The 20576-nt window shown below is 46.5% G+C and overlaps 1 protein-coding gene across 6 annotated transcripts in view; it reads right to left on the minus strand.

The window, feature by feature from the left end:
• The window catches only part of LOC121588452 (GTPase-activating Rap/Ran-GAP domain-like protein 3), a 78861-nt gene that overhangs the window by 52871 nt on the left and 5414 nt on the right, over positions 1 to 20576 (minus strand). The window contains exons 1-2 of one of the 6 annotated variants that reach the window (XM_041906397.1): positions 6003 to 6040; positions 3988 to 4637 (exon numbers count right to left, since the gene is read on the minus strand). The exons of 4 other annotated variants lie outside the window; for them this stretch is intronic. In XM_041906397.1, the coding sequence (XP_041762331.1) occupies positions 3988 to 4454 (467 nt within the window). In that variant the 5' untranslated portion in view covers positions 4455 to 4637; positions 6003 to 6040. Of the gene's footprint in view, positions 1 to 3987; positions 4641 to 6002; positions 6041 to 20576 lie in introns of those variants that run through there. One more of the 6 variants, XM_041906398.1, reaches the window with a different exon arrangement.

The following is a 20576-nucleotide window of genomic DNA, read 5'->3' on the forward strand; positions in this document are numbered from 1 at the left end:
ACCGATCCGACCAAAGCGAGGCAAGCAACCAACAAAGGAAAGCGTACAATAACGTATCCATCCAGCAGACCCTTGATGAGCAACGAGCGTTTCATGTCGAAACATTTCCTCACCTAAAAACATTGCCTAAATGTAGGCGTTGGAGTCAAACAATCGAGAAATTTAATAAACTGAATCGTGTGCAAGACAAGGGATAGCTGATTCTTCGTTTTACGTTATTTAATACACCATCAAATGAAATCCATGTCTACACCTGCTGTCCATCCAATCCATTTATGTTCTATCTCTTCTTCCCTCCCATTTTGATCCACTTTATTCCCTCAAGCAACGACGCTGGATTTGCTTGCCCCCTTTTGCCAATCTCAAGCGTAAGCTAGCGCTATATTTGTCTTGTAATTAGACACGGCGGCTACGGCACGGATTTGCTTTCCCTTGCTCAGCAAAAGGCTGCGACGAAGCGTATCAAATAGATGTAACGCGTCGGAAATTAAATATTTATCCGGGCCCGTATCCGTGACGCGAATAATTAGATCAGCATGAGAGGTGTCGAAGAGTCCTTTCGCTCTTTTCCGTCCGGAGGTCGTTTTGTTTTTCCAGCATGCTCCCTTTCGTTTTTGGTAGCATTGTAGTGTAGAATGTTTTGTGACACCACAAGCAGCTGGCTCCCCTCAATACATTCGAGAAAGGTGATATTTTCCTTTATTTTCCCTTTACTTTGCTAGCAGCACAATTTATCAACGGCTTTTGGGTGGTGTTGTACTGATAATGATTTTGTCGATTGACATTTCGTACCGAACCCCTTTTGTGGTCGACAGCATATCGAACGGCTATGAAAGGAGCATTAACGATTGTTATCTACAGTGACATTAGTGATAAAAGGAAACCCTCGTCACAACCACACAACCCGCACACGTGCGTGAAACAAAGCCGAGCAACGAGCTGGGTCAAAGTAACGTCGGAGCGCTGGCACACACGGAAGGGTGCTTCATCAAAAGGATTCAAATTGACCCAATCATTGAGCAATGACGAAGGTAATATTTGCTTTTGTACTTATCGCTTTTTGCAGTAGAAAGAATCGTCCACACGGAAGAGAGCAATTCTATTATCCGGTAATGCATGAACAACGCATGTTGATGATACACATGAGGGAGCTTGAAATTATCTATTGACTGCACGATTATAACGAGCAGTAGTGAGTATTGCGTTGCTACTCAGCAAAAATGTGTTTTTATTCCACTTTTTAGTAAACCGCCCAATGGAGACGCATGGTCGTCGGTAGGTCCGTTTTGCTCAACGCGCCATGGAGACGCATGGTATTTCGCTCCAATTAAGGTTACCGGGAACGGTAAGGAAGGTTACACCTCCGTTATCTGCGATCGAAATATTGCCAAGCCAGTGATAAACAACATCAGCGCTCGGACTCGTTAGCACACCATGAGAAAATATTGACCGTGATGGCAGTAATGGCGGGCGGAATATCGTGGTTCAGTGCGATTCATCGAACCGAAACGGTATCATTAGGATTTAGAACGGAAAAAGGGGCCTGTTTTTGTAGAAAGTTGGCTCAAAAAAAAGCATCCCACATCGACGATCTGTACCGGTAGATAGTGTGTGGTAAAGTGGAAACTGTCAACAAACACGAATGTTTTATGTTCTGAAAGCTCCTTTAAGAAATGCTCATGTTTTGAACTTGTGATTTTTCTTTCAAAGTATTGTATAAATAATTTTTTGAAACCGAATTTATAACAAATACATATTTCATCGCAATCTCGTTAGCTTCTTGCTGTTCTGGATGCTGATTTATCTTCACATTATTTTATGGACCATTAAACATATATTAAATTCAACCTGTTACTAATGGGTTAACGGTAATACAACTATCTGAATCACATGTCACGCAGCATCATAATTTTACCCCCGATAAAATATATTGTAAAAGTAGCCTTCAAGAAACCATCCATCTCCACCATCGGAGCGAAGCCAGCAGCTGCCTCGGGGTAGCTGATTCTTCGGATACATAAACACACATATACACACTTACACAAAAACACACATCTCAACCAAACGTACTCACACTGCCGCCCATTCACCCATCCACCCCAACAAAAATACCCGAGAGCGCAAAAGTATGCCAAAAATTCCTCCAAAACCATGCGAATATGTACGAAGCCGGTACTTTATTGCATTTGTTGCTTGCCGGCATCATTGCTCTTCTGTTGCTGGCGTTCAACCAGCAACATGCCAACCCGTCGCGTAATGTTTCTTTTCGGCTGCCGGCACACATACATCGAAAAGGGGGAGACGAGCGGTCGGGGTCGGAATATTATTTCAACCAAGAGCGCTTCTCTATCTCCTTAGCAAACACGGCTCGAGTATGACATTTAACTGTGACAGTAGCTCGTACCGACAGCAACGCACAGCAGAATAGAACAAAAAAAAACCCCCACACAGACAACATCAAACATCTTCACGCAAAACTCACGTCAAGCGCTCGGGCCCTCTTCCTATCGAGCAATTCATTTAAACAATAAAAGCCATCGCTTCGAGCAGCATCGTGGAATGGCAATTGGTTGGAAGCGAATCGGTGGCTGATGTAATTGAACGCACTCAACGGCTGAGCCAGTCGTCAATGTGCGTACCTAAACTGTCAAAGTTATAATTGAGAGCGCGGAATCGGGATGGGAAGTTTTCCTTTTTTTTTGTTGTTTACATAAAAACTTTGCCTTCCTCCGCCCCAAAAGCGTTACGTTTGCGTTACGGTGGCGGTGAAATGGGCGACCTCGATCCAATCACTGAGATGGTTTGTTTATTGGTAATGGCTGGAAGTTCTCGTAAGCATGTTGTAAATTAACAAAAAAAAAATGTCACTAATGCGGGGAGAAAAAAAATTAAATATAATGATCTACTTTTGCAAAGTCACCAAAACCAACTGCAGACAGCAATAATGATAAGAAGCGGTAGTATAAAGAATGAACTAGAATTGTGTAGATATAATGAAAATTGATTGCGCGCTTTAAACCGCCGTAGCAAGCTGCTAGACGTTCGCTGCTTTTGTCCAGCGGCAGTTGACTTTTGAAGCTAAGAACTCATTAGCATCATTACTGTGAGTTTCTTTTGCTTGTTCTGCAGGCTCCTTCCTATCTGCACACAGATGTCTCTTACAATGCTTGTCATCTACAGGTGCTACCGGCAGCTGGCACTGAAAACCCCGGAGAAAGGTCCAAAAACTGGACCGTAAGAAGCTCCGGTACGCTAAAATGGATGGCAGTTTTGTTTCAAAAGAGAAGGAACAGAGACAAACAAAAAGAAGAGACAAAACTCACCAACACCCTGTTCCCTGCAGTGTTCAGCCCAAAACTTGAACGGTGGAACGTGCTCAGGGGTGGCAGAGAAAATGGCGGATAAAAAACGTTCTCCAGTCTCCCCAGGATTTAATTGTTACAGGTGTTTTTGCCCCATAATTCCATTATGCAATCGCCGAACCCACCGGCTGCGGCTGTTGGTCGATTCGAGCGGTGGAGATGAAAACGATAACTGCTTTCCTGCTGGGCAATGAATCACCCGCAAACCACAAAAGCTGGGGAGCACTTCAAACGCGCGAATGGAGTGAAAAGAAAGAAACCGAGACTTCCCGTGAATGAGTGCAAAAGAGAAATTTACGGTGAAATGGGAGTGAAAATACCCCTTGAATGCAAAACCAGTTGAGGCGAACTCCCCCAATGGGGAGAAGGACACAATTATACGCCTCTCATCCCGCCATTGATGGCAATCTTCAAACAAGAGGACACCGCTTCCTAGCTGTTTTGTTCAGTTTTTTACAGCCACCCCGCCAGGCTTTTCCATCCATCCAGTGTTTGATTTCGCATTTTCCCAGCATACCCTACACAGGCGGAAAGTGTACTTGCCTTTTCGCTTCATCCCGTGGCCCACCGTTTTAATTTGGAGGGTGTTTTGCTAAACCGGCGCTCGGCCGACGCTCGAACTTACCTCGCTGCTACGCAATCGGGCGCATGGTAGGACGCATTACGACCCCCGGCCATAAAGCCGCCGGCTCCGGTCGCCGCACCGCCACCACCCATCCGGTCGCTCTGCACCATCTCCCAGCTGGTGATGCGGATGGGCCAAACGATCTGACCGAAGCTGTCCCGTATCAGCGCCTCCCAGGACGAGTAGGACGGCGACTGGGAGGACTGGGAGTGGTCGGACTGGAGCCGCTCGGACCGTTGCAGCCGGGCCCGCCGCCGGGGTGACAGTGAGCTTTGCTGGCCCGTACCAGCCGGCCCATTAGGCGGGTTGCCGGCTGTGACCGCAACAGGTTGAGCGGGCTGAACGGTGCCACCGCCGTTAGCTGCCAGTTGCTGGCGTGTTGCATAACTTCCGGCGCTTAGCGCTGTGCCGGTGGTGGTGGGAGAGAGCAACGAGGGCACCGTGCTCGATTCACCGCCGCTCGCCATCTTGTGATAACGCGTAGCGCGACGCACTGCAGAGTTGCGGCTCGCTCCGGCTCCCTTCCTACCCTGCCACCCGGGAGCGCTGGTTGCTGCTTAATGGCACGCTGAACACTGTCACCGCTTGCAGATGATTGTCAGTCAAGCACACATACAGACACATATACACAAAAAAAAATCAAAACACCACTGCTTTTGGGTAAACGAAACTGTTACAACAATTGTTGAATAATGTTGCCCACCGAATGTAACACAGCTGTTATTATAACGGGGGTAAGTAGGGCCCTTCAAAAACAAAGCAAAAAAAAAAACTCGACACAAAATGAAAACGTAGCAGAGTAAACACACGTGCGTTTTGGCTCACTGTGCGCCCCACGCAAACGCAACCTCACGTGGTCTTGTGCCTTTTTAGGTGGCTTGCTTTTTTCCCTGTGCAAACCACCTCTCTCCAGTCCCAATGGGAAAAGCTGTACCGTGCACGGATCAAGCTTTGCTATACCACCGGATGTCCTGGTGCTCGTGTGGCAATGCTTGCTACTGCTGCTGTAGCAGCAAACAAATGTGCCCTCGGTTGGTCGGTGCAGCGCAACGTTTGCAATTAGCTGCGGCTTGCTACTCAATCATCAATTCGCTTCGCTGCATCAAACGATTCCCGGAGCGGGAGCTAAGATTACACAATGACTGCTCGTGCATTGTCGGTATGATGTCGTGGTGATTAATACAGGCGGGCGAAGCATAAACTAGAGCACACGCCTTACCAAGCAGCGCCCTGCATTACGCTTACGAGAAGCAGCTAAAGCGGCCTGCGTGGTCACTAATCGAACCGAGACAAAAACCACAGCTGCATCAAGCACAGCCACAGCATTCGTTTCTAAATCCTGCACCAGCTTTTGCACCACCGAAACACACAAAACGCTCTCAAACACAGGCACAGTACACAAAAACACACATAAAATTCCAACACTTCCCGCTGCGGCCGAAAGTAATAACCATAAACCACCAGCTCGCGCAATAGACTGCGCGCACGAGTTGCACAAGATACTTTGGTTTGTATTTTCTCTCTTCGCTTTTCCAACTCTCTTCGTCGACGGAAGCGTTTTGTTTTTTATGTCATGCGGTTTATCAAGCAAAGACGAAAGTTACAACGGTTCATGGTGGACACCACAAACAGTAGCAAAAAATCATCCCGCAAGCGTTTGCAATGAACCGGAAAAGGGAAATAAATTAAATTACAAAAAAAAGAAGAAAGAAGTAAAAACGAGCTCCAAACGGTCTAGGCGTGTACGAGCAACAGCTGTGGTAGACCGGAAAGAAATATAACCACCGGTTCGCGCCCGTTATCCTCTGCGGGCAAATAATAGTGTGAACTGCGTTCGGGTGCAGAACAACACGAGAAAAGTCGGACACTAGAGCTGGCTTTTTTGTGTTCAGATCACAACCATCAAAGAACACAAGAAAAAATCACAAACACACACACACAATCTGTCCCTGTTAACTGGAATGGGACCACTGTTCGACCCCATGGGTCGAAAGCACATTTCCGGAATCCTTTACCGTGCTCGAGGACTGGGCGCACAAAAACACAACCGTTACCGCTTACCGATCGAACGCGAATGCCATCTGCTACGGTACGCTATGCTGCAAACGGTATGGGAAACTGTTCTCGGCTCGCAGCAACGCCAACAAAGCTGCCACCAGCAGCCCATACTGACTGGGCGAGCGATATCTTCGCAACATGCCAAAATTTGGCCCGTATAATCACGTGAAGTGACGCACCGGAGCCTTTCTCTCCCTGTTTTTATCAGCCACTCTCTCTCTCTCTCTCGCTCTCACGCTGAGTGGCCCGACTTAAATCGACGGACGGAGCAAAACAAAAACATCTCGTTATGTACACAAAGGATACAATGGGCAGAAAACCTCAGGGCAAGCAGCAAGACGGCGGGATGAAACACCCAGTGTAATATGGTGTGCGGTGTGACAGTGTTACTGTGAAACAAACGCATCACACTGCTCACGTGCTCGAGCAACAGTGTCGGGTGGAAGCTAGCGCGTCAGAACGAAGCTTTTCGACAGGGTGTTCCGGTGAGCTTTCGGTGAGCGAGCGTGTAACGTGTTGCGCAACACAAAACGGTAACTCGTGAGTGCTCGTTTGAGAGGTCGTTGAAGCGTTTTCCCACTGATGAGTGCTTTTTGTTGTGGTTTGAAATCAGTTGCAAGGTTGATGGCACGTTTGAAGTAGCTTTTGAATGAGTTTCGCCATCAACCGGTAGCATGCTGTAATGGTGCTGTAATGTACTCAATGTTGTATTTGTTGTTTGTTGTTTAATTTAAATATTTTATTCACCTAAAATAAATATTGTCTTATAGTATCCCACACCAGGACTTTCTCATCATTCTAAAAGTTAGCAAGGATGGGCCCAAACAACTCACAAAGAAGTAATACCCCGCAGGGTAGATTATAATTTCCTGAAATAACAGATAGTCCCTACAGATTGTCACTTTATCAGGCGGCGGAAGAAAACAGCACCGGTACGGTAGACCGGCAAAAGCTGCTAAATAAATAGCCCGTGGGCTGCTTGCTCCTAACACGTTGAGTCACACTCACACACAAACACACGCACATGCCCAGTACGTTCAGGTATGTCGGTTGGCATGCCGGCACGTTAACACGCGTGTATGTGTAGGTGTGTATGCAGAGGTAGATTAGCTTCCTGGCGGTTCACTACCAACCGCACATCGTATATCGTAGCTCTTTGATCTTAAGTTCTGACATCAGTAACAACAACAACAACAACAACCATCACCAAAAAAACCGGAACCATATAGATCGGTACGAATTTTTCCTACCTACCAAAGGTTCACTTGCTGTTCTACTGGATGGATCAATTTTGGATGAAATAGGGACTGCTTGTTTGGGTTTGGGCTTTGGTAGACCTCAAAAAGTTTGGCACGGATGCACGATAACAGCTACCATTCGGAAATGAAGCGTAGCGAAGGATCGAATGGGCTTCGGGAGGAAAAGTGATTTGAAAAAGCGCCTTTGGGCGCACGTTAAATGCTATTAAATGGAGATGCTAATTTATTGACTTTATTTGAAAACTTTTGCAATAGTAAGATATAAAATGGAAGGAGAAACATGTGTTTATTTTGTGTGTATTTGTTGACCTTAAGTATACCTTAAGTATATTGACCTTAAGTATTAAGTATACAAACCGCAGTGTTTTAAACGCCATGAGGTATGCAATTAGCATTGCAAACTCTTTTTGTTGTAAACCCTTCTTAAAAAATCCATTTACTCATTACCCTTGTCTTCTGTTGAGCTGTACTAAAACCTACCTGATAGTAACTACCTATTAAATCAATCCTAAAAACTATTAGAATTTGGCATTCATCCAACAATACAAGGCTAATGACAGTTTGAGAAGATACCAAACACTGATTCGAAAATCAACCCTATAAATTTAAAGGCTTTCTTCAATCAATCACCTCATAATCTCCCTCATTCATGCTTTTAAAGCTTTCCAACCGTATCTCCTTTCAGCCCAAAGTGTCTTTTGGGCCAGATTCTTCCACCCGCACCGTAATCCTTCGAGCCCTGCAGCGAGCCCGGAAGCGTTCAAAACTTTCCAATTCCACCGAATTGCGGAAAATAAGGGTTATGCCAACGCCAACGCTTATTCTCGTCACGTACCTTTCCGGTCAACATTGCCAATCCGGAGACACTAGCAGACGGAAAATGAGAACACAAAATCCAAACTCTGCCAGCCTTCTCTGTCGCAAGGTAGAATAAATCTGGTGTGCCGATTAGCTGCTAGCCCAGCCTCGCTGCTGTAATAAATTGCATAACCAAGCGCCCTGAGCGCTATGCAAAGCTTGTGCGCACTGTAGCAACATTACAGTTACATAACTTCAAACCTCCCACCACCTTTCTGAGGATAGTAATTTGCATTCTGTACAGTGTGTCGAAAAAAAAAGAAACGAACGTCACAAAACATCTTCACTGCAGTCACAATGGAAGAAAGGTGAACTCATCGCATAATGAGCAAATGAAGCGTACTCTTCTAAATCGTCATTCTTTGCCCCGAACGCCACTGCCAAATGCTGTGCTGTGACGACAGATTTAATCCCTGCCGCCTGGTGCTACCCACTTCTCAGCTTACCAAGCTAGCAGGGCGGAAGTGGCAATAGCATTGCCACTCTGCAGGACGTGATTCTATTCGCTTGCGCTGTGGCACTTTGCTGCAGCAACGCAGAAAACAAAAAAAAAATAATACAAGATAGTTAGGGCGGAGCGATCACCGGTCTGCTGATGCTGCAACTTTCCGGTCCTCAACCGGAGCAAACTGAATCCCGCAACCGGTAATCTGGTCTAAGAGGATCCAAAGCTGGACCCAGCTGACAGAAAGTGCCCGGGGAAATGGTTCAGCTGAGCCAAACGCTGCAGAACGTTTGGAAGATTCGCTTCAACAAACCAATCGATCGTGTGCTGCCTATGCCGCTCGCTCCACCTTTCGGGCACAATTCTTTCAACTTCTTCACCCGTTTACCGGTCTTGTGGTTTTCGGTCGCAGACAGTCTTCTGCCCTGATGCTGTGCTGCACACGTGAACCCCAGATTGTTTTAGCAACCACGAGCTGGAAGCTGTGGGTTTACATTTTACTCACCGAACAATGTGTATGAGCCCGGCAGGCTGAAGCAACCGGCTGGGCCCGACTTCAGCTTCATTTCCTTAATGCTTGATTTTAATGCGCTCACCAACATTCGCGCTCGTGCGAAAACCGCCGACGCAAACTTTCGGAGCACTGGTGAAAATTTCTTCATCAACAATCTTATACGCCCGAAAGTGGGCCACTTGCCGGTGCAGCCTCCGTTCGTATGAGTCGAAACGTACCGTCAACAATCAGTTTCTCGTTATCGCTCACCAGTCGTTGGTGAGCTGGTGGTGGTGGTGGTGGTGGTGGCTGGACCGGCAAGTGCTGATACCGATAGTGTCTGGTGCGTGTTTTGCCTTCGCAACGGTAAGCGGCATCGCATTGAATATGATTTTAAATAAACGCTCGAAAGGAAACACTCTCCCTTTCATGTGCTGCTCTTGTCTCTTTTGTGTATAGTTTTATGTAAGCCTTATCGCTTCACAGAAGGGATTGTGCTCCTTTAGTGTGGGAAGGGGCAAACGAGAATTTCTCTTTTCAGAAGGGGTTTCTTTTCGTGTATCGTTTTGGGGTAGGCGTAACATCAAGTATGTCATTGTATTCAATAAACAAATAAAAACACGCAAGGGATTCAATTTAAGAACAAAAGCGGAATAAAAGGAAAGCATCTTCGGTGGAGACGCGCACGTAATACAAATATTCAGATTCAGAGTATGATTCCCAAGGTATTATTAAAAAACGTAAAATATTCTCGTTGAAGGCGAATAGCATCATACCCAGCACACAACATACAGAAGCAAACATTAAAGTAGCATTCTTTATTATATCTTTTACACAATCGGCATTTTGCTTTCGTGTTAATTTCTACTGCTAGGCATAGCATAATCTTCTTTTGCATTCCTTGCCCGCTTGTGTAATTATCTTCTGAGTTGTGCTTTTAATTTTAATATAAAAATGCCCACCATAAGATCAGAAGGCACACACGCAAGTAGACTCAAGCGCACTAGGTATTGAAGATGGGACCATAAGAAAAGCGTTATTGTACATTTTCGTATAATACTTTCTCTCCTCCTATTAACTCAACTTCAAAGCAATGGAAGCGTTTAGAATTACCAAGAACTAAACATCGTTTTCGATGCCATATGATCCTCTCAAAAGATTAAAGCAAAAAGGTACCAAAAAGGTATTTAGAAAATTATCCATAAAACGGATCAAATATCCATATGAGTGTAATTCCCAACAACAGCTACCAGGCGCCTCCATCTCAACCTTCTCTATTTTATTCCCGAAAAAAACCCACTTCATGGGCCATTTGAAAAGATTATTATGATTTTCCACCTACTACAGGGAGCATCTAATTCACTTGCAATGGAAATGTTCGGCATGGGATGGGACGGTCGTTGAGATAAATCCCTATTAAACCACATTATGCACCAAAAACATTCCCTAAACCCCATCCCGACCCTAGCTAATGTACAATCAAATAACATGTAAATAAACCATCCAAAAGCACTGATTTAATCGCAACCCAGCGTAACAGCTTAACCTCCAACAAGGAACCACTATTGGCTTGCTACTATCGCTGCCGTGGCAAACAAACAATAACCAAACATAATCATCAATCGGAATTGCATTTCGCTCGTTCGCATCATCCGCTTCAACTTACCCGAGCCTGCTCGGTTCACTGCCTCACTGGAATCCCCTCCTTTCCCACACAAATGATAAAGTGCCAATTGATTGGAAATGATTTTGTCTGTCGGCTGCTGAAACTCGAAACGACCGATCCCCTTTACTGGCACGTATAACTTTGGTCAAATTGCAATCCGTACAGCAGCAGCAGTAGTAGCGGCGGTAGTGGCAGAGTGATACTGATCCATTCCCCTTTACAACTTCCCACAGAGTCCCCCGCGGTGTGCGGCAGATGGGAAAACATCGTATCGAATCCCGCGCCTGACGAGATCGTGTCTTGTTTACAGATAAATGATAGGCCTCTCGGATCATAACGAATGCCGCAGTTCGGCGTGCTGTATCGATTTATTATCCTGCGAGAGGTCGGCTATAAGGGAGAAGGCAGTTTGAGCGATGTTCCTATCCAGCTAGACACGGCTATGCGCAAATCAAACAATACCATGGTGAGTTTGTATGTGTGTTTTTGGGATGGCTAGCTGTTTTTTGTTTTTGTTGGTACACATGCTCTCGAGATGGCGCTCGGTGCAGGAATTGAACAGTCGGGGCCACATGTCCCGACCATAAGCTAGCGGCATTAAACATCGGGCTCGAGATTGTGCGATGGTACTTCGATGTTGCCCATAATGGATGTGCTTCTTGGGGTCATAAATCTCGCCATCTCTCGGGGGAAAGAGCTAGAAAAATGGACGAGGTTGTTTGCTGCCTGCCGTTGTCTACAAAACCTTACGCAATAAATCGTGCACAGCGAGTAATTGGTGACTTTTAAAGAGCTCTTGCTGGGTCGTTTGTAACCTGGCACATAAAAGGTCAGCAAACTTGTCTCAAGCTCAGTAACTTTAGCATACGAGAACACTCGCTCTGTACTTAGCTACACGTTGAGTAATTATTACTGAGCTAAATTTCATTACAATAGCTTTCCGGCACAAAAAGCCCGGCCATTGTTTTCTAAACCTTTCCCTATCAACTACCCCGTCTCCTCGAGGCTCGTCGCTCGCTCAGAGCGTAGATAGCAAAACAGTAAGTTTGCATAATCAAATCAATTTGGCGGCCAACTTTATGGAAACAAAAACTCATTCCCCATGCTGCCCGAGTCTGCCATCTCGGGAACGGGATTCTGTGGTCGATTACTACCATTAAATAACCACTCGACAAACCTAGCCTTCCCTGTCTTCCAGGTGCTCACCCCGAACAGAACACAGCTCTGCTAGAGCGCACAAACAGCAAACAGAACATGTTAATTTAAGCACCAAGTCGAGGCCGACAAATAACATACACAAATACACACAGCACAGAAGCACCTGCACTGTCGTACACAGAAGCAAGCAGCCATACCATCACCGTTTTGGGTAAACATTCCACAAGCACGGGCTCAAGTTTTGCTGGCGTTGGGAAAATGCAACACTTTGTATATTGCAGCCTCGAGCCCGTGCACCGACCGTTGCCAAGGGGATAAAGTGTGGTAAACTCGCAAATCAATCCATTCCTGGGAATGCAGACGGGTGAAGCTCGGAAACTTGCCCTTGTACTTCACACGGCAACATACTCATACGGCCGCCCGCAGCTCTTGGTTTCTCCCCCACGTGTGAGGTCCTTTAGGTTGGAGGTGATTAATGATGGCAAAGTTGCACCTTCACTCGGAAGGAAAGTAAACAAGCAACAGGGAACGGTGAAAACGAGCTGTGAACTGTGAACGCTTCTGGAGAGATCATACTGAACAAGGCACGGCCGGTGCAGGATGAAAGTGGTTGGAATTATTGACCCGAAAACGGTGAAAGTCATTAGGAATCGTCATTCTTGGGGTGCAACTGAACGGGATGGAAGAAAAAAAAAGGTTGCTATTATTACATCAGACCATTAAGCTTTTCTTTTCTACGTTTATCTTAATTATGATGTAATTAATTGCTGTTGATGAAAACAGAACCTTCATTAGAAATGTGTAGCAAAGCAGTTTGATTCTGTGTAGAAAATAAATCCACAGAAAGCAGAGGCATCGCTACAAAACAAAACTCCATCCAAACCGACAGAAACTCTCCCACATCTGGATCAGGTATTGATTTTCCTTCCTTTGCCGAAACACGTTCCACCCGCCTCACGTCCTCACTGACTGACCTACATTGAAAGGGGGCGGAACGGGCCCATTTATGGCACGGAAGAATCGTTCTCGAGCATCGTTAGGGCGTGATGAGGTACACGACTAACATGACACGCTTGTCGCTTCGCTTTACCGGCACGAGATACGGGCCACCCGAACCCTCCCGGTCTCTCTTCGGTAGGCTCAGGGGTAAACAAAACGAAATGATAATACAAATCGTCACACCGTCACACAGTCACACACACACACACACTGTGCGTCGTAGACCAGAAAATGAAGTGCCTGTTCGGAATAGGGACAATGATGTTCGCCCTCAAGCTGTGGGTGGATAGTCTTTTGCAAAATGCCCATGACCTGACCTAGCCCACCGGGCTAGGCGGGGAAGGGGAGAGTGAACCATCCCATTTAAGGTCAACAAGCCGGAACGCGGGATGATACTTTATATCAAGTGTCAGTGCCGGCCATGTTTGACGGTCGTCATTTCCAAGCCGGGCAGCAGGGCTTATTAACGCGTTGTTTCACGCCCCATCGAGTGTTGCGGTAATTGCTCCGTAAGTAAGTGTATTTTAATTTTTGTGTTGGAAAAACACTCATGCCATGGTGTTGGTGATGAGTAGCGGTTTCATTAATGGCTTTTTTTTATGTTTCTCTTATCAGTTGAAAACCCATCGAATATAAACAGTTTAATATTTTTTACACAAAACTCCCCGTGCATAGCCCATTTGCTTCAATTTTTCTACTCTACTCTACTGGGTTGCAAGTCGCTACGCTGAACAACCATTAACAACAGCACACTAAACGCTCTAATCGTTGCACGGCAATTCTACAAACTACCGGGCGCCTCCATCTACCACCACAACCTTAGCGTCTAGTGGCCACATAGTTCGTTCGCAATTACCCACACACACACACACACAGTGATGCCGTTCAATATCTCTCTGATTGTTAAACGCGGACTTTACGCTCCGAACATGCATGCTAAACCTCTTCAAGCAGCACTTACGATACATCCTCTGCATCCCTTCGGAAAGCATCACCGGGCGCTTAATATATTGGCAATTGATTTTACCGCTGGCGCTGTTTGCAACCCTCACCTCACCAAGCCAGAAAATGCCATCGAACGAGGTCAAGTGTAAGCGCATCCTTGCGAGCCTCGTGCCCCGGACGTGTGCGATCGTCGTGGAAATCTGTTACAAACCGTCCGGTACAGGTACAGGGTAGTATGTGGGCAAGATTTATTGTACGGAGTTGTTCACGTGCTCGTTCACACTGCGCCCCCCGGATGGCCTGTCCGTTGTTTGATTGATTGTGGCAATGTGTTGATGTTCGTTACACGCCCCTTCCAGCTCACTAGCTGGTGTTTGTGCTTGTGTATATGCCACGCGACACTCGAAATGGAATGGAACTAGATTTATGGACGGTTATTCTTTTCACATTTCCCTTTTGTTTATGGGCTTTTCGTTTCAATTTACAGTGAAATTACAGTTCAGCAGTAAGCTGGGTTAAGCACTTCGTATGAAATTATATTTTACCGGTATGAGTTAGATGCATTAAACGACCCACCCGGTTGGAAAGATGGCTGTTGCGCTCGGTGCACCATCAAGGTACACCTGGGAGCAACTAATAAATAAACCAGTTATTTCACCTTCACCAGGCACACCCAGGGTCCCAGGGAGCAGTGCTGTCGTTTTCACGTTTTCTTTCCCCACCTGTGTAGCCTGTGCTAGCTAATGGAATGGCACCTGCATTACAACTAAGTTCTGCTGCTGCTGCTGGCCACTTAGAACGACGGCTACAGGTCATGTAGCTGTAGTTTCGTTCATAATCTAAAGGATCTACGATTAAAGTGAAATTCATTTCACCTCTAAAAGCAACAGCAAGCAGTGACCAAGTTGAAAGTCCCCGTAAACCAACTAGCTTTTGCTGTCACTTGAGGGATTAAAAAGCAAATAAACAGCCCTATCTTCTAAGAGGGTTAATATGAATTAGGTTTAGCAACCTTCACGACTGTTTCACTCCGCTGGAAGGCTCGCTAAATCCACTCACGCTAAACCATTGAACAAAGCAACGAAACAGTTTCTGCCACTTTGCGAGCTTACATTTTTCAATACTGTCCCACTCGATTACAGTGATGAAAAGCCCGCACACGACCCCTAGGAGGGGAAAAGAAACGCAACAAACCAACAGTCCATTGGAGACCTAATTTATCTAAGCCGCCGTCGAAACGTTTCGGCTCACTGCACTCCATCAGCACAATCCACCACCACCACCGGCCATGTCCGAAATGAAACAAAAAAAAAAACTGCTCCCAACTCGCGATCCACACAGCCCCAGAGACACTCTATACTTCGTAAAAAAAAAAATAAAAAAAAAGATGTAACCGTTTCATTGCGTTTCATCAGTCGGGCATGACCGAGCGCTCGATTTAATTTAATTTGCCTCCATTCAATTGGCTACCGGTTCCGGCTTCGCCCCGAACTGTGGAAGAAAGAGGAATCCAGAGGGCCAGGGACACAGTTTATTTGATCCTCAAGATCACTCGGTACGACTTGATGGGCGTTTTTTTCTGTGACTGTAGCTCGTCAGTTGCGAATTACGGTATCACGGGGAGCAGGGCACGGCTTTAAAGCAAGCAGAAGCAAAAGCACGCGTAATATCACCCGAAAGAACACAATTTGTTGGTGAGTAAGCTTTGTGTCAAACGCAAAAGCACGAGTACGCAAATGCGGACCATGGCGCTTTACATCACTTCTCGTACACCGGGGGTGTAGATTGAATATTGAAACCACCAAACTGTCAACTGCACGCGTTTGTAAAGAAGTTTTTTTGTGTTCGTGTCACCCTTAGTGCTACTTCTTTTCAGTAAGAGCGCTTTTAAGGTTACCCTGGATGAGATTGAAACATATTTACCCAGCACAATGCAACGCGTTTCGAATTCGCCGTGCACCGTGTAAGCGCGTAGCAGAAAAGCTCCCGCTGGCACTGTACCGCGGTGACATTCACAAACATGCTCATACCAGTACGTTACATTGGGAGTGGAAATTCGTTTTAAAAGTTATAATTGGAAAACACACATATTTGCGGAAAATTCCAATCATGCATACCAGTGCAGCAATTGCCACTGAAGCTGAAATGAAACAATTTGGTCGAAAGGAATAAAGCGGCTCTTCAAGCAAACCCGAAAGGTATCTAATTTTTCGTAGCAGTAGCAGCAATAAACGTACACATAACATGCCCTCAAAACATTTGCGTTGGTAGTAAACATAAAGCCTGTGCCACGCGCACCAAACAAAACAACAACAAGCTAAACGTAAGACACAGGACACAATTTGGCAACCGATTCGGCCCAAAGCTTCTGCTCCATAAAGCATTAAAAGTGGCTCAAAAACAGTGATAAAAATTCGGACATAAGCTCCGACCATATAACTTTGGGCTATTATATTTTTTTGTTGGAGCTTGTTCCGTTCAAACGATCACTGTGAGCAGCAAAAAAAGTGCTCTCTCGTAGCGTGGGGATAGGAATTCTGTTTGCAGCCGGCTCGCGCATACTAACCGAGCAAGTCGTAAATTAAAGCTCATAGGTTACACAACTCCATCAAACACTGCAGCGGCTCTAAGGGCGTGTGTTACTGGCGATTCGATCTATCTGTGTGTGTGTGCGCTGGTGGGTAAGCCAATGGCAAAAGCACAGTTTATGGGTACCATCAAAAGCCACATGGCTTACTCGGTGTCTGTTTAGAAGTTGTGCTTGTTGTGTTGCTGTTTTTGTATTCCATCAGCTTTATTCAGGTATCGAAGGCCGCTGCTCTGCCCGCTTGCCATAATTTACAAAGTTACAATTCAAGCTCGTGCTATTTATAGCGCTCGTACAGGACACAGCATGCTGTTACGCATACAGTAGATGCTTTATGCCCATGGATTATCTCTAAATCTGTGCTGTGCTTCAATGTGCGTAATAATTACAGATCTTGCCTGCAAAAACAAAGCACCTTCTTACTGCGGCAATATTTATTGAAGCGTAATGCACAATACAAAAGCGGCATGATATGGCACTGTCCAGGTCATGTCCCCGGTATCAGACGGGGTAGAATGTTCAGCCATTTTCGGTCCATCCTACTCAATGAAACAACAACATTTTCTAGAGAGAGAGAGAGAGAGAGAGAGAGAGAGAGAGAGAGAGAGCGAAAGAAAGGGAAACTACAAAGTGTCTCATTGCTCGCCACAAAGATCGGTCCGCGCTTCTCCTTTGTCCTTTCTGCACGCGTTCGATAAGACAACAAGAGGCCGGCTTTCCGATTCAATACACTCTTGACCTACTTCCCTGCACACGCTTACCGATCCCGGTTGCTGCGGTGGCGGTGAAAAGCTGCCGTGAAGTACTCCTTCACACGTTCTACGTTCGAGCTATTCGCACCAGGGCGGCTCTCGCCGCAGAGGTAAGCAAGGTTTGTCTCGAGGCACTCCTTTGTTTGTTTACCGAACGAAAGAAGCGGGCTGTGCGTGTGGAGGCTGATAAAAGCGCGCGGTGGAAAACTTCACAAGCTTCGTGTATGTGTGTGTGTGTGTGTGTGTGTGTGTGTGTGTGTGTGTGTGTGTGTGTGTGTGATTGTTTTTCTCTCCTTTGCACGCTTCAAAAGCTTCCCTCAAACGTGCCAACACCGGCAAATAGCAAAATGGAGAGCGCAAATTTGTGCGCCGTTTGACAGGTTGTAATTAAATACACGTGACACAGGGCACTCGTTACCCTTTAATTTTCGAACGGAAGTTTCGTCGGAACGACATTAAACCTTTTCATTACAATCGAGAAGCTGATTGCTATGGTGCTATGCCATACGCTGAGTGTGGGAAGTAATTTCGAACCACCAGTAATGGCAAGCGTTCAAAAACATTTCTACGAATTTTAGGTGCAAACGCGACTTGTTGAATATAGTGCGTTGATTGCTGACGACTGAGCACGCTGGAATCGATTGGTTGGATCGAGAGTACTTTGCGCCCACTCCCAGCGCGACCACTAGCTCCGAATACACAGCCTTGTGGGGCATTATTCAAATGTCTGGCATATCGATTTTCCGCACCCATTATCGGCAGCTGGGCCGATGGACGATCGAGGAAACCGAACCCGCCAGCGCTACACACCCAGTCAAACAATCAGCAAACAACGTCCCAGCTGAACGTGAACAAACACAAACTCACACACACACACACCGATAGACACTTACACAAACAACACACCCAAAGTAACTACTCTGCTTCGGTCCAATATTTTTGTCCGTACCCCTCCGGGTGAATAAATTCCCCCGCCCTGTATCGTGTGCCCCCTTTCCCCATCATTCACCCCTGCAAGGAAGCAAATTGAAACATTCCGCCACCCTCGGCCACGTGCCGTACACGGTCCATCGTCAGTGGTTTGATCAGAGATTTCAGCGCTCTCCACCACGCTCTCGGGACGGATACACCGGAACACGAACGAACCAAACAAAAAAAAACACACACATTTCCTTCCGCGACACGACAGCCGTTTGCTTTTCAGGGCGAAGCCAAAGGGGGATCCATGTTTGCCTACCCAGCCGTCTTGCCTTCTACCGAGAATGATGAGATCGGTAGCGTACATGCCACGGACGTCTGGCTTGCGTCCTGAATAGTGGTGTGCTGACAGTGTCTTACGATTTATCCTAAGAGTATAGTCTCCACCGTGCTTTCGTCCTTCATCCCCCATTTCTTCCTCCGTTAAGCATCAAAGTAGAATGTTATTGTTTCCTGTCCTTCCTGTGCATGTTCTTGGGATGTTTATGGCAAGTCCCACAGCGCAAAGTCACATCTCGTGCAAGCGGGAGAAGTGAAACCGTCGTCTTCTCTAGCGCCGTCCCCGACACGAGCACGATGCTGTAGATTCTCTTCGAGCCAAGCTTCGAGCGAACCGTTTGCGGCAGAGGTTTGTTTATATAGCCCGTATTTAGAATGCAATTTTCGGACATATTACTGCTGGGACATTCCATTTGCTGTCCACTTCCGACATATTGGTTATTGAAAGTGATGAGAATATCATCAGCACGAGCCAGCGACTAGCGGTTGCGTACGGGTCCGTGTGTCGTCCCCGTTCGGGCCGGGCGTACAATCACGGCTGGATGCGCTTATCGGGCCCGATCCGACCAGCCGTCAACTGTCAACCTTTTTCTCACACAACGTCGCACTTCGACATAACGATTATGGGACTCTGGAGCCTTACCGAGCGCGGACATTGCAGCGACGCATCCATCCAATCGTTAGGATATGAGGGCGTTTGTCCCGTTTTTTTTTTCTCTCTGCTTGCATGTCAGTTTTTTATCTGCACACTCAGCCCGCTGCTCACTAGTTGGTAGTCCTTGTTTACTCTTGTCCTAGTCATTAGAACCATTCGTACGTGAATAAGTCACGTCAGCGTAGCAGTGACATGTAATGGTGACCCCGAGAGCAGAACAGAACGAATAGGGTGAAAGAAACAAAAAAGCATACACCCAACCATGCTCGCCAAGAGCAGGAATCGATGTCAGGGAGGTTCCGCACATGTCACACTACCGCCCGGCTTGTTCTCGACGATGGCCGCCAGAAACAACACCCACTATTTCATGCTGTCCCTTCGTCCTTCATCCACCGTCGCCCATGTTGTGCTCCTGGTGGAGCACTCGACACGAGAATCGCATACCAGCAGTCGTTCCCGTCGCTTCGCTATGCTGCGAAGCAATGCTGGGAGATTACTCATGAGCTTCAGCAGGATTCGTTCTTTTTTTTCCGCTCCCCACTCGTCAAAATACTTACACACAACGCTTCACCGAGCATTATGGTCGGGCCGAACCGGGAAATGGTGAAGTTTTGTACTGTCGGAACCGTCCGATCTGAATACGTGGCAGGCGCAAGACTTATCGGGCCCATCTGTACCCATCTGCCCGATGTGGTTCTGTATATGTTTCCGAGGGTAGAGGAGAGGGGGGGGCGGAGGAAAATAGCCATGAAATGACTGCTTTTTTCGCCCCACGTTAAGCACTCAGAGTCAGACTATCGGAGCATAGCGTAGAAAGGTACCGAAAGTTGCTGTGCCAACCGGCTTAGCTTTACTGCGATTATCTCATTGCCCGGACTGTTTGACACAAAATGGGATTTCAGTTGCAGGGCGTCGTGTTCGTGTGTGTGTGTGTGTGTGTGTGTGTGTGCGGTGTCAAGAAGTCCGCAGCGTAGTACACTTCCGGAGCAAGTTTTTGATAATCCCGCCCCAAAACGGAATGTTTAGGCTGTGTCAGACTCATAATCATAAATAACACTACCTTAACGACTGTGGTGTGCCTTCGGGGCGGTGTGTAAGCAGCGCACGTCCAAGTTGTGACATTTGTGTGATTTTGATTTCGATCTAAGCTAATGACGGCACACTCATATACAGCAGATGCGGGCGTAGACTTGTGATGAGATGCGATAAGAGTAATTATCATTTATTTTGGCTTTTACGTGTTCTTTTGCTGAGCCTGGCAGCTTTATATGCCACATTTAGCGTTATCCACGCGGTCCCAGGCTGGTGGTGTAATCGGTAACTCGGTGTGTTTGTGGCAACGCCCGCTTTAGTTCAATTCCAGGCATAAAATTCAGATATTCAGCGTTTGTGTCATCAGTACATTCTCACCGATATTATAGATGGTTTATCTCATTTACTTATCAATACACACTTTC

Source organism: Anopheles merus, chromosome 2R (genome assembly GCF_017562075.2).
Source record: "Anopheles merus strain MAF chromosome 2R, AmerM5.1, whole genome shotgun sequence".
Taxonomy (NCBI): domain Eukaryota; kingdom Metazoa; phylum Arthropoda; class Insecta; order Diptera; family Culicidae; genus Anopheles; species Anopheles merus.